The sequence below is a fragment of the Heliangelus exortis genome, chromosome 2, assembly GCF_036169615.1.
Source record: "Heliangelus exortis chromosome 2, bHelExo1.hap1, whole genome shotgun sequence".
NCBI lineage: Eukaryota > Metazoa > Chordata > Aves > Apodiformes > Trochilidae > Heliangelus > Heliangelus exortis.
Window position 1 is genome coordinate 143,770,427 of NC_092423.1, and position 12,700 is coordinate 143,783,126.

Genomic DNA, 12,700 nt, shown 5'->3' on the forward strand with positions numbered 1-12,700 from the left:
TTTACCATTATTTTGTTCACCTCTTTAGGTTTATTTCCTAAAATAATGGGTCTTTGATTGTAGTGCCAACCACATCTCTCCTTCCTCACTTGAAAATTTTTCTAGTCCTTGTCAGAAATGTAAAGATCTCAAAGACAAAATTTCTCACAAGGTTCATAAAATTTAGCTCCTGGAGAGAGAAGACCCCAAATTCCAGATCTTCCCAAAAGCCCCGAGGAAGGGAGGATGTGTGTATAAATCCATGAACTAACATCTATATGAACCCATATGAACCATATGAACCAGGTGCCACATGTTTCCCTTCACCCTGACCAAGTCCTAGAGGGCATGAGGGGAGTCTCACATGTGGCAACAAGGGGAACAGGCACCAGGATGGGGAAGAACCAACATGCAGGAGGAATGAGGCAGAAGAGCCAGGAGACACAGTGAGAAAAGTGTTTAGCAAGAGCTAGGAAAGAGCCCAGGGTTACAACATGTGAGAGAAAGGGGCCTGCAGTTGATGCAGTGAAACCTCGTAACACCCTGAAGTTTCCACACTTCCAGTGTTCACTGGTTCTACTCCACCTTCCCCAATATTTACAATACTGGAAAAACAAAATTTTTACAGCTTGGTATAAATCCAAAACCCTGTGTAAATTTTCTCAAGCAATGAATTTGAAAGCATATTTTATTTTGAAGAACACAAGTGAGCTCATCCAGCTTGTTCTACCACCACAATTAGAAATGCATTTTAGCAAAGGCCAAGTATATCACAGATCTCAATAACTAAAGACATAAAGAACAACACAGAAAATCCAGCTAGTTTCCAACCTACAACAGTAAATAAATACATTCTAGTTGTTATAAGAGCTATTACCAAAACAAACACTCAGAAATGCTAACAATAATGATGAGGAGAACAATAAACCTACAAGGCTGAAAGCAACACAAAAAACTATTAAAAAAGGATTCTGCCAGAAGGGTGAGTGACTGCTTTATAGAAAACAGCAAGTGAAAGTCCATTTTTAAATAAATAGTTTGAAATTATTCCAAAAGCCCTTGATGGAAATGCAGAGTAGAAATCTATGGATAAGGAATCCTTTAATCATTCCATAGCAACATTACTTATTTTCAAATATGTATCTGTATTTTCTGGGAAACTATTTGTGTGCATAAATATTAGGTTATGTATATACGAAGTTGTTTGTGTTTTCATAATCAAATTCACATTTATTAGAAATATACACATAAATCAAGAGATGAAATAAAGATTATGGGCAAAAACACTTTCCTTTTCTTGATTTCTTTTTCCAATTTCTTCTTTAAAACCACTCACAGACTAAAAGTAACTGATATTAACATAGGTAACTGCACCCAGGTGCAGCACCTGTTGCACCCATGAAGAGATGTGATGCTAGTTCTAAAGTGATCCAGCTGCCAGATGCAGAAATTCTGTATCCAGGTAACCAAATACCACCAAATACTTTTCAGATAATCAATGTCCTAAACAGTTCAGTCTTGGATCAATGAATATTTTAAAGTGTTGGCATGGACAAAAATCATAGATTCATAGAATGGTTTGGCCTGGAAGGGACCTTAAATATCATCTAATTCCAGCCCCCCTGCCCAAAAGGGATATATTTATTTAACTGGTGAGTCTCATTACCTGGAATAGCTTCATGGGCTGTCAAAACCACACTTATAATAGGATTTTTAGCTCCTGGAACCTGTTCAGTCTCCTTAGTTGATGGAGTTTTCTCTGTTTTCTGAACTCTTGGCCTCCTTGGAGTTTTTTCTCGCTCATCTTCCTTCCTGTCAAGGTCAACGTCAGAATCATTACCTAAAGAGCAAACATCAAAAAGAATGTAACTATGCAAAAAAGAAATGCTAGTAACAGAGTCACTAACTCTGTGAGAAAGAACTATGAGAAGATTAATGCTACTGTACAAAGAAATATATGTTATCATAATAAGAAATGCAGCATGAATCCCTAAAGGGCAACTTTTTGCTCTGTATTTAATAAAACCTGTGTGATGCTTTTTAAAAAAATTTTTAAAAATTAAAAAATAAAATGCAACAAAATTAATAGAAAATCTAAATTAAGAAACAGAATCTCCTAAACATTTTTGTTTCTAAATTATCTTGAAACTCTTGTAGATTTCTGTGGAAACTATAAAATTGTTGTACAATTTCTTACGATTTCACTATTAATTAAAAAATTCTTTTCCTCCTGTCCATATGTAACTCTTTTGATGATTTAGCATTATTTCACTTACTATTAGACTCATTAATCATCTTATTTAATGGAAAATCCTCCAATAGTCTATGTGGATTTCCCTACTTTTACTCTGAGTCAATAGCCAGAAACATACTTCTGTTTTTCAATGAAGATTCAAGAAGAATTAAGGTTCAAATCAGTTCCTTGGTTCATCCTAACTCCTGAGATGCAGTTCTTCCTTTTGAAGACCTTCACTTCTAAATCATATCTACCTACTGGTGTTAAGAATTCCTTCAGGCTCTTGAAATGGATAACTTTCAGACCTGTTAACTAGAAAACGATGCAATTGTTGTATTCAAAACACTCATCTAATAATGAATAATTCGTAGTCAGTTAAGTTGATCTTGAAACTATTTCTTCTTTAAAGCAAATGAGGAATTCTTTATCAAAATTCTGAAAATAAAATTAACTGAAAAAACTGCTTATATATAAAGAATTATCAGCACCAAGAATAAAAACAGAGTGCTGTGAGGTCATGCCAAGAAAACTTTATATTAGATGAAGTGGTAGAAAATGAGGTCTAGAGAAAACATTCCTGGCAAATTAAGGCATTATGCAAATATTCCAGAGTATGAATAAAGAAAGCAAAAAGCAATTGAGGAAAGAAAGTTAAAAATTAACTTGGTGAATTTTGGATTTTTTTATTTCTGAATATAAAGCAGCTGACAAAATCTCCAGAATAAGGTATTAAATGTATATTCATGATGTGCTGTAGCTGCTCTGCTGAGATAGGGAAACCATATATAAATAAAAACCAGGAACAGCAGAGGTGTAGTGTGTATAGGATTGCTTATGGCATGCAAATAGCAAAAGGAGTGGAAAGATATGATCCATGGAAATGGCTTTATTTTAATTTCAGCAATATTTTGGTATATAAATATTTTTATTTAATATTTTTATTTAATAGTCAACTAAGATTCAAATATGTCTATCTCCCCAGGTCTGACCTTGATGGAACAAAGGGTTAAAGTGCTGGCTCTTCTTTAAGAAGCTGAAGAACATAAACACAAAGTATCATAATTAGGACTGACCATGTAACTAACTCCTGTATAAACTGCAAGCCCTTTATTAGATAGAAAAGCAGAAGGAAACAGGGTATGTAGGAACGAGTTTAAATTTCTCAGGCATACTGAGGGCAAATGTGCCTACTGGCATCTATTAATGACTTAATGCCAATTTTTAAATCTGAAATTCACATTTACAATACCTGGGATGAGCAACAACCATATGGCAAATGGAATTCAAACACATTTATCAAGCCATCTTCCTATGAAGTCATGTCAGCAGTGTTTGTGCCCCAGCTTCTTATTTTTAGGTTACAGAAAATAATGCTGTGCCTGGAGAGCCCCCTGCTTTTCAGTGCTTGCTAATGATTTCTTGAATTTCATTAAATAAATTCCTTGATTCCTCTTCCCAACTACTTTTTTTCTCATAGGTTTCTTTGATTTTAGAAATTATTGCTGCTTTATAAGTATAAAGGGTCTCATTATGTCCCCATTTACCTCCTTAATATATTGCAAATTGTTAACTGATACTGAATCCTAGAAATTCAAACACTAACATTTCACATCAGTTCTTCAAAGGGATATTTGAATATAAAGAAATATCCCCTTTGACCAGAAACTGCCTGTGCTGTGTTTTCTTTTGGTGGGGTACACAGGCAGTGGGAACAACCACATTATTCCGTATTTCCTTTATGAAAAAGCCTCTGTTAGTTTATTATCAGTAATAAAATGAATTGTCACAACTTTCACAGTAGGACAACAGAAGAAAGTCTTCTCATAAAGAATGAGAAAAAAAGAGTGTAAGCTGCTTAGCTTATTAAATTGTTTCCCTGAGGCTACTTCACATATTGTTAAACAACAAATACAAAAGTGAATTTGTTTAATTACTCTTTGCTCAAAAGACATAAGAGTTATTTGATATTTTTAGGGGGAAAAAATTATATACTTGTAGGTAAAACAATAAATCATTATTTGCATGTTTTAGGTAACACAAATACAGACCACACACTGAAGGGAAAGATGTGACTGGGGCAACATAATTTTCCCCATAATGCCTGGAATTAAATACTGAATTCCTAGCAGGCTTATGAGTAGAATCCTAGCACCCTACCCTTAAATCATTTTCTCATTACAAAATAAGTGTTGGTCAGTTTAATAAGGAAATAAATTGATTGAAATCAAACAACAAAATAATTATTTTTACCTTTTCATGCTGCTCATGTTAACCTGCAACCCTATTAACTTTTGAATTTTGGAACTTTTCAGAATTCTACTAAAGCCAAAAAAGGGAATACTAATAACTAAAAAGGGAATATAGAAGGATAAACCACAGATTTGAGTTTGTTAGTGAACCAAATAATTTATAATGAAATGCTAACAAATGTTTCATGCTGGCTTTCTTTCCTATGTGCCTCTTATCAGGCAGGTAAGTTTGTTACTTCCTTCAGTCCCTCCAAAGGTAAGAGCTGCAGAAAAGAACAGACTTGTTGCAATAAATACAGTTGAATGGGATTTCTTCCTTTCAAAACAGAACATCACAAATGCTATTTAAAAGGCTATCAGCACTTCATACAGAATTGAAATATTGAAATACTTCTTTATTAAAAAGCTGCTAATTCATATGAATAGAAACTTGGTACACAGATGCTAAGCACTAAATATGAAGATTATGGCCATGTGAAAATATTTTCTTAAGAAATTCAAAGCTGGTGAGTCCTTAAAATAAAGGAATTAATGTCAACTTCCACCTTCTCAAAACGAACCAAGAGCAGCCAGCAACTATCAGGAGCACTACAATAAGTATCTGCAAACATTCAAGGAAGGTATTGAGTACCATGGAAATTTCATTAACACACATAAAAAAGCACATTCATGGCCAAAAAGCAGGAAAAGCAAGAAAATTCAACTGGTTTGTTGATCACATATTTTCAACTAGTGCCAACCCTTTGTGCGAACATTCTCAACACTCACATGATCCACAGAAAACCCAACAGTGTCTTCTCTCTACAGAGTGGTCAAGTTCTTAAACACCAAAATTTATCCATCAATGTGATGCTTGTCGATGGCAGTAGCCCCATACTTCCCCTTCCTGAAACAAGCCTCTTCCAGGAATTATTTGCTGATAAATTGGAGCTGCATAGAGGGGCAATGCTTTTGTTAACGATTTGATAGTCTGAGTGTAACCAGAGAGATAAAAAAAAAAAAAAAAAAAAAAAAAAAAGAAGAAGAAGAAAAAAACAACCTACCCATCAAATCACCAAACCAAAAAAACTCTTAGAAACTTCACTCTTAAGAAAATCTTAATCTTAACAATGAGAGCTGCTTTCTTCCTGAATTGTCTCTACATGAAAAAAGCCTCACCTAGAAAATGTGCTTTAGTGAAGGATTAAGAGGGGAGACAGAAGCACCTGTTAGTGAAAAACAAGAATTTCATCTTTCATGGCAGGGTTGAAACTGCCTTTTCATAACACGAGGCCACCTCATCAGCAATTTAGTTGTCTTCCTGGAAAAAATGACTTGAGCGTCATCAGCACTGTGGATTGAGTGTCAAAAGTGTTTTGTCTCTCACAAATAGCACAATTCACCCAAATAATACAATTGTTTTATTACAAAGGAACACCTGTGAGTGATTTAAGATGACTTATGATAAAACAGAGTACATGCAACTTAGAACAGCCAAGCAAAGCTTCCCCAAGGGGTAAGGATCTCTGCTTGCTCCTGAACAGATTTATTTATACAAACTGCCACACTTTGCACCTCGGTTGCTAAGCAGTCAGCTTAGCACTTTGTCAGCTGGCACTTCCATTCAACAGACACACAAACTGCCCTCCCCTATCTACCAACAAGCACTTTAAATGCCTGCTGCTGTTTGTACAAGAAATACAATGCCATGCCTGTGCCTTCTAAAATGTTCAAGTGGTCCTATCTGTGTTGCTCAGTAAAGCCACCTCTGAATTAATCAGTTTTCAGAGCCCCCTCAAACTCGATTGTTATCTGTCCCAAGATTCTGTTTGAGTCATTAAATGAAGTTACTGCTCCCTGCATTCGTAACTGTTATGATATATGACATTTTGCAGGCACAACTACACATCCTTAATTGGCATGTTTTTAAACTACTTTTCATTCAAATTACTGGTTTTTTATGCTCCCAAAAGATGATAGTAGCAAGAGAGCAGCTTGAAAAATAAAAAAAAAAAAAGTAAATTGGCCATTCAAAACAAACACATGCAATTGCTCCTCTTGCAGATTGCCATACTACTTGTAGAAAGAATTCATTTAAATTAGAATCCAGCTGATGGCAAAACCATTCTAAGCTAAAGGACAAAGTGTCAGTTTTAAGAATTCTGCTGTTTCCTAATTCAGAAGGAATGAATGGTTCACTCCAGAGAAGAGATTGTGGGCTGTCCACTGCTGTCATCTGTCCACCCAAATCCCACTCCCCAGCCACCAAATGTCCTCTCTTGTATCTGACAGATATTCTGGAATGTTGCAGCATGGGAGAAGGATGGTGGTTAAAACAATTTTCTGGCATCTGCTTCTCAAAACAGGTGAGTTCAGAGGCAGCTGCTGGGGACCTAATCCAGAAAAGTAACAGGCAAAATCCCCAAAGCCATCCCAGTGTCAGGGGCTGAAATAAGTTCCATTTTCTGGCCTGAAGCAACCACAGTGAAGACAACAGGATGGTTCAGGAAGATTCTCAACTCTTCTAGTTTTGTGCCAGGACAAAAAGAATGGATGGCAGTGCCTGCATCCAGCCAGATCCAAATCATAAGTCAAAACCTGCAATTTGGTTTAACCAAAGAAAACAAGAAATAGTTGTACATACAGCTCTGCTTAAATAAGCAACTTATTTTAGTAATATTTGAGTAAAAACTAAAATATCAGTGTGTTATCAGCACTATTTTGGTCATGAATCAGAAACACCACATCATATGAGCTGCTAAAGAGAAATTAGTGCCATCCCAGACAGACTCCATGCAAAGTGAAAACATACTTCATAATTAGTATGTCCACACAATGCTGAACTTTGAAAGAAATTAAAACCAGGAGAAAGTACTAAAAAAATATTACAAAGAAGTCCCAGATGCATTAGGAAATTTCAAGATGGAAAAACATCACTAAAAAGGGGGAGAAAACAACTTGTATGTACAAGGTGAGAGGTCAAAGAGCTTTGACTGCAAATTTTTCTTCTTTTGTCTTTGAAAACATACTGCAACTCGGGAAGGTTCAAAAAACTTTAATAAAATTCTCCATCTAGCTCCAGGAACTTCAGCAATGGACAAATCTCATTAAATTAGAAGTTTAAGTTCTCCTCATCAACACCAAACTAAGTGTGATTCCAAGAAGTTTTGGTCTCAGGGATAGTTTGCTTTAGAATATATTGGTACCAACCACATCTGCTCAAGTAACTGAGATGTTCAACAAATAGTGTGCACACACAAAACAAATACCTGGTGTAATACTTGCAGTTTTGTGTAGACTCTGTCAACAACTCTGACAACTAAGAATCTTGGTGCATTTGGGTCAGTAGGTGCTGTGGGTCTTTTTTCTAGATTATGAAGAGGTCTTTACGGAATTGCATGAACAGACAAAAATATATTTATAATTTCATTATTTGCTTGCCTTTTCAATGTTATATTTTTTGTTCGCATTTAGAAGTTTCACCTATTGCCCTTAAAATTTTCTTCATAATGTAAAATGAATCTGACAGCAATTGAAATAATCCAAGGGCTCAAACATGTTTTCTGAGCTGGTAAAGCAACACAAGTATGAAAAACAATCATAGGCATAGACCATATTGTTCTTGTCCACTCCTCACAAAGTTTGAAGCTACTCAGTGGAATTGCATTTCTTAAAGGATAATAATAATGCATGAGCTACTTTCATCTACATGTTCACAGACAGAAAATTTGTCCCAAAGCAGTTCATATGGTAAAGTCAAGAGTAAAAAGTTTTCCTGTAATCAGTAGATGGATAAAGACTGAATTTCCTGATGTATTCCAAGGAAGAATTATCCCTTCAGGATAAAAACAGACTGAAATACCTTCATAGTTTGTGGTCAAAGTAGAAAGTTTTGAGAGTTGAAGACATTCTGGCTGCACTAGTCACTAGCAACTGGAAGCCCTTGTTATTTGCTGGTTGAGAATGACTTACTTGGCCTGATTGGTTTGCTTTTGACAGAGAAAAAGTAACAAATGTTTCATATACCCAAAACTTAGGCTGTTTTCATTTTAAAGAAGGAAAAGGATAAGCCATTTACTTTGAATAATCTACCAGTATGTTTTGTACCAAAACAGATCAAGATAAGATTTAGGAGATCTAATGAGCCAGCAGGTCAAGAACATTTAAGTTGAGTTTATACTCTGATCTGAGATTTTACTTTAAATGGATATTAGAAAAGGCAACATTGCCAAAACTTAATATAATACCTAACATATACAAAGAGCAAAGCGTACGGACACCTGGGATGTCAGAGACAAGACAATGGGAGTAAAGGCCATCGTGTAGAGTTTAAAAATCCTATCACTGATGACAGAAAAAAAACAAAACCAAAAACCAACAGATATTTTATCAAAGAAAGAATTATGTGCTCTGTCAAAATATTTCAAGCCCATTTTAATTAGTTCTTGACACAAAACTTAATCTCTTCATCTCACTGAAGGTAAAGTAGTCATTCTAGTTGTGTTCAATAATGACACACGAGACACTAGCGATTGCAAGCTGTTATCAATCAGGTTACAGTATGGAAACACACTGGCTTACAACATGCTTCATGTTATTTTTGTTGGATCTCTTCTTACCTCCATCTCCTTCTTCCTCTCCTTCATTTAAAACAATAATGCAGATATGTTTCCTCAGCTGACGAGTGTTGGAGAACTTCCGATTGCATTTCCTACATTCCAAGCTTCCTGGTGAGACTTCAGACAGTTCCTGTCCTTCTTCTGTCCCAGGTGGAGTTTCTTCACTTTGAACAGGATTATTTTCTGCTGCATCCTCTTCTATACAAAACTTCTTAGTAGACCCTTTTGGTCTGCCCCTTTTCCTCTTCACTACAATAAGCTCTATAAAAGAAAATTAAAGATAGAAAGAATTATTAAATAATTAAATTCCAAAGGTAATTAGCTAACATACATTTGATCTTTGAAAAGCAGGAACATTAAATGAAGTTCAAGACCTTCTGTCCCTAAAGCTTAAAAAGAATTTCACACCAAATTATTTTTAACCAATTTGTTGGCACTTCTGCAAGCTGCAAATCAATAAGATTTGTGTTACTGAGATCGACAGATGTCGAAGTGCCACAGTTTTACAGAAATTAAACTGCAAGAACTCTTTTTAAATTGTTGTAGAATTTATGCTAATAGAGTTACACAAAGCTGCTCTGCTGTGTACAGACACTCTATAAAAAGCCTTTGCAATTTAAATCACTCTCAAAGAAATTGCTTAAATGTTAAGATGCGTTCAGAAAAATAACGGTTTCTCTTTTAAAATCAAAAGCTTTTTGTCTTTTTATTAAATTGAATTGTTACTCTAATATTTTCCCACGGTTCTTTTTTGCTAGCACATGGTAAAATTCACAAAGAACTCTAGTTTTTAGTATTTTGAAAGAAAAAGCAAAAATAAACTTTGTGCACGTCAGAGCTTATGGTAGTCATGGCAAAGAGCTACCTTAAAGATTACTTGCACTAACACATTTCCAAATTTTGGTACTTGAGCAGAAATAAAAATAAAATTATTCTCCTCAGAATGCCATACTTTCACTGTGGGCTTGGGGTTTTTTGCACAGCACAGATGGAAGGAGTATGAAATATGCCTCCTGGGTTCAAAGAAAGAAATGTCCAGTAATTAAGCAACTGTTGCTGTTTAAAAGTATCTTGAGATTATTCAAGCAAAACCAGAATATAACTACTATACATAAATTATGCCTCTTATGAAAAATTTACATTTCTTCTGCTCCTATTCCAGAAACTTTCACCAAAACCAGTGTGTACCAAGCATAAAGGTTAAGAGCTGCTACAGCTTTTTCTCAAGTACTCATCAAGCCATTAGCCTACCTTCTGTCTGATCAATTAAGACTTAAAATGTAGAAGTCTGAAAAATTGTGAGAATATAAAAAAAGAAAGAAACAAAAAAAACACCAACAAACAAACAAACAAACACAAAAACCACACCCCCCAAAAAAACCCTGAATAATATTCAAGGAAATGTGCCCAAAAACCTTATTAAATTGATTGAATTACAGCATATGGGAAAATAAATGACGTCAAGGAACCTTAACTGAACATGGTGCAAGAGAACAGGAAGTTGTGGCACCTTCTTATTCAAAATCTGCTCAACATTTCCCTTAAGTACACCAGACAAAAAGAAACCAACTTGCAGAGACTATAGCTTTGAGTTGACTGGTAGTATCAAGTGAAAAAGAATGCATTCTATCTTGTTATAGGGCTGGCTGAATATCCGTCTGGAAAATTATAATGTATTAAGAAGACCAAAAGCCTCACTAAAAAATAGGAGAAAAGCAATCCTTTCATATAAGTTTTTGCAACCCTCCACCAGCAGTGTTCTGAGCTTCTGTGCTATTGCACTCCAGTGCAAGTAGCTTTGTCAACTATCAGCCAAAAAGAGAGGGGGATTTCTGTGTTCTTGAAACTTCTCTTTGATACCATTCACATTCATTTGCTACCCATCAATTAATTGCAGCAATCAGTATTTGGTGCCCTGAGTCAAAGAAATTAACATGCAATTAAAACAAGCAAACAAACATTATCCATCTTCATGTCAACCTGTAAAAAGGTCACTGTTTGCCAATGGGTCAAACACAACATGAGGAATAAAGATGTGGCTACTGCTCAGGTTACTACAAAATTAAGAGTAAATTCAGCCACCATATTCCCTGTGCATGATAGTCTTTGTATTCTTTTCCAATGCAATAATCAGATTACCCAGCAAAAAGAAATTAGGTAGAATATATATATATCCTTCATCTATGGAATACAAAATTGTAGTTCTTGATACTGTGTCTACTAATAGTGTGGCAAACATATAAAGAAGGTGTAAATTTCACTACTATTTGCAAATGAGCCTACCAGGAGGATAATTTACAGCATTAAATCTCAAACATTAAAAAAAGCTTGGTGGCCTGTTCTGGGTAGCAACGTCCACAGGAACAGGAGGACTCACATGGGCTTTAAGATAGCAATTCCAGAATTAAATTTTTAATGATGCATTTCACCATAAATTCCAGATGTCTCTCGCTACCCAGCTTGCCACCAGCAAACCATTCATGCTGCATTATACTAATCATAACCATCACCTATGATTGAACTCATCATAGTTCAATGCTGCTTCTAAGGTTAGCAATGCCCAGTTATTGGTTAGTACATTGTCATTGCTATGTCACCACGTAACCAAGTCATAAAGAAACATCATCACTTGCTAGAAAAAAAGAACCCGTTAAATACTTTAAAAAAAAAAAAAGTAATACTTTAAATAAACAAACAAAAAAACCCTACACATATTTCAAGGATGCTTAGTCAGAAGTTTTAAATTGGTCATTAAAAAGATTTTAAAAGTAAAATCTTGTTCCCCTAAGACCAATTTAGTTGTTTACAGGGATTTTACACTCACAGACTCACTGAAAGCAACCTTTATGTTGACTGCTATTGGATGAGCAATGGCAATATTTGGGGAAGACATTCTTTGCCATGTTATATAATTATGTACTCAAAAGAAATAAAAAGACACTTCAAAAATACAATAATGAAATAAACTACATGTCTGTTTATATACAGTTCCTTCATAGGAACCAATCTCTCCAAATCACTCCATTTAGAACATAAGTGACACAGAACTTTTATGAAGCATTCATGTTGCTATGCAGCAGCATTACATTTATCAATGCCCTGAAGTTTAGCTAAGTAATACACACACACATCTCAATTGAATTGTACTGAGGTCTGTAATCTTCCCCATTGATTTTTCATCTGAGATCATACTACATAAAAATAGAGGTCCACAACCAGAACACCAGAACACAAGGGCCCAGATAATATTTTAAAAGTTTTTTTAAATAAAGTTGAATAAAAGGCAACATAACTTTAAAATAACAGTAACATATTGTTCAGTATTTTTAGCTCAGCATAGATTAGGCTGTGGACAATGTAGATCCTGGCACATCAGCACTGATGAGCTATGATCCAACTTAATGATTCTCAGCAGTCTTTGCCTAAAAGCAAGCTTTACAAAAACTAATTCACTAAAGGACAACACCCTTGAAGGGTAGGATTTTCCAATATTAATTTATTATGTGCAGGAAAATGCAATAAACGGTTAAGATGCTACACTGTGAGTATATCACAGAATTTTCCCCTCTGGCTTTCTAGAGCTCCCCCTTTAATCAGCATTTATAGTTACATTTATATGTGCATGAAACATCTTCAAT

At 35.1% G+C, this 12,700-nt stretch overlaps 1 protein-coding gene across 1 annotated transcript in view; it reads right to left on the minus strand.

Moving 5' to 3' along the window:
* ZFAT (zinc finger and AT-hook domain containing) overlaps nucleotides 1–12,700 on the minus strand; it is a 79,260-nt gene that overhangs the window by 49,780 nt on the left and 16,780 nt on the right. The window contains exons 3-4 of the mRNA XM_071738434.1: nucleotides 9,063–9,323; nucleotides 1,646–1,819 (exon numbers count right to left, since the gene is read on the minus strand). Coding sequence (XP_071594535.1) covers nucleotides 1,646–1,819; nucleotides 9,063–9,323 — 435 coding nt within the window. The remainder of the gene's footprint in view (nucleotides 1–1,645; nucleotides 1,820–9,062; nucleotides 9,324–12,700) is intronic.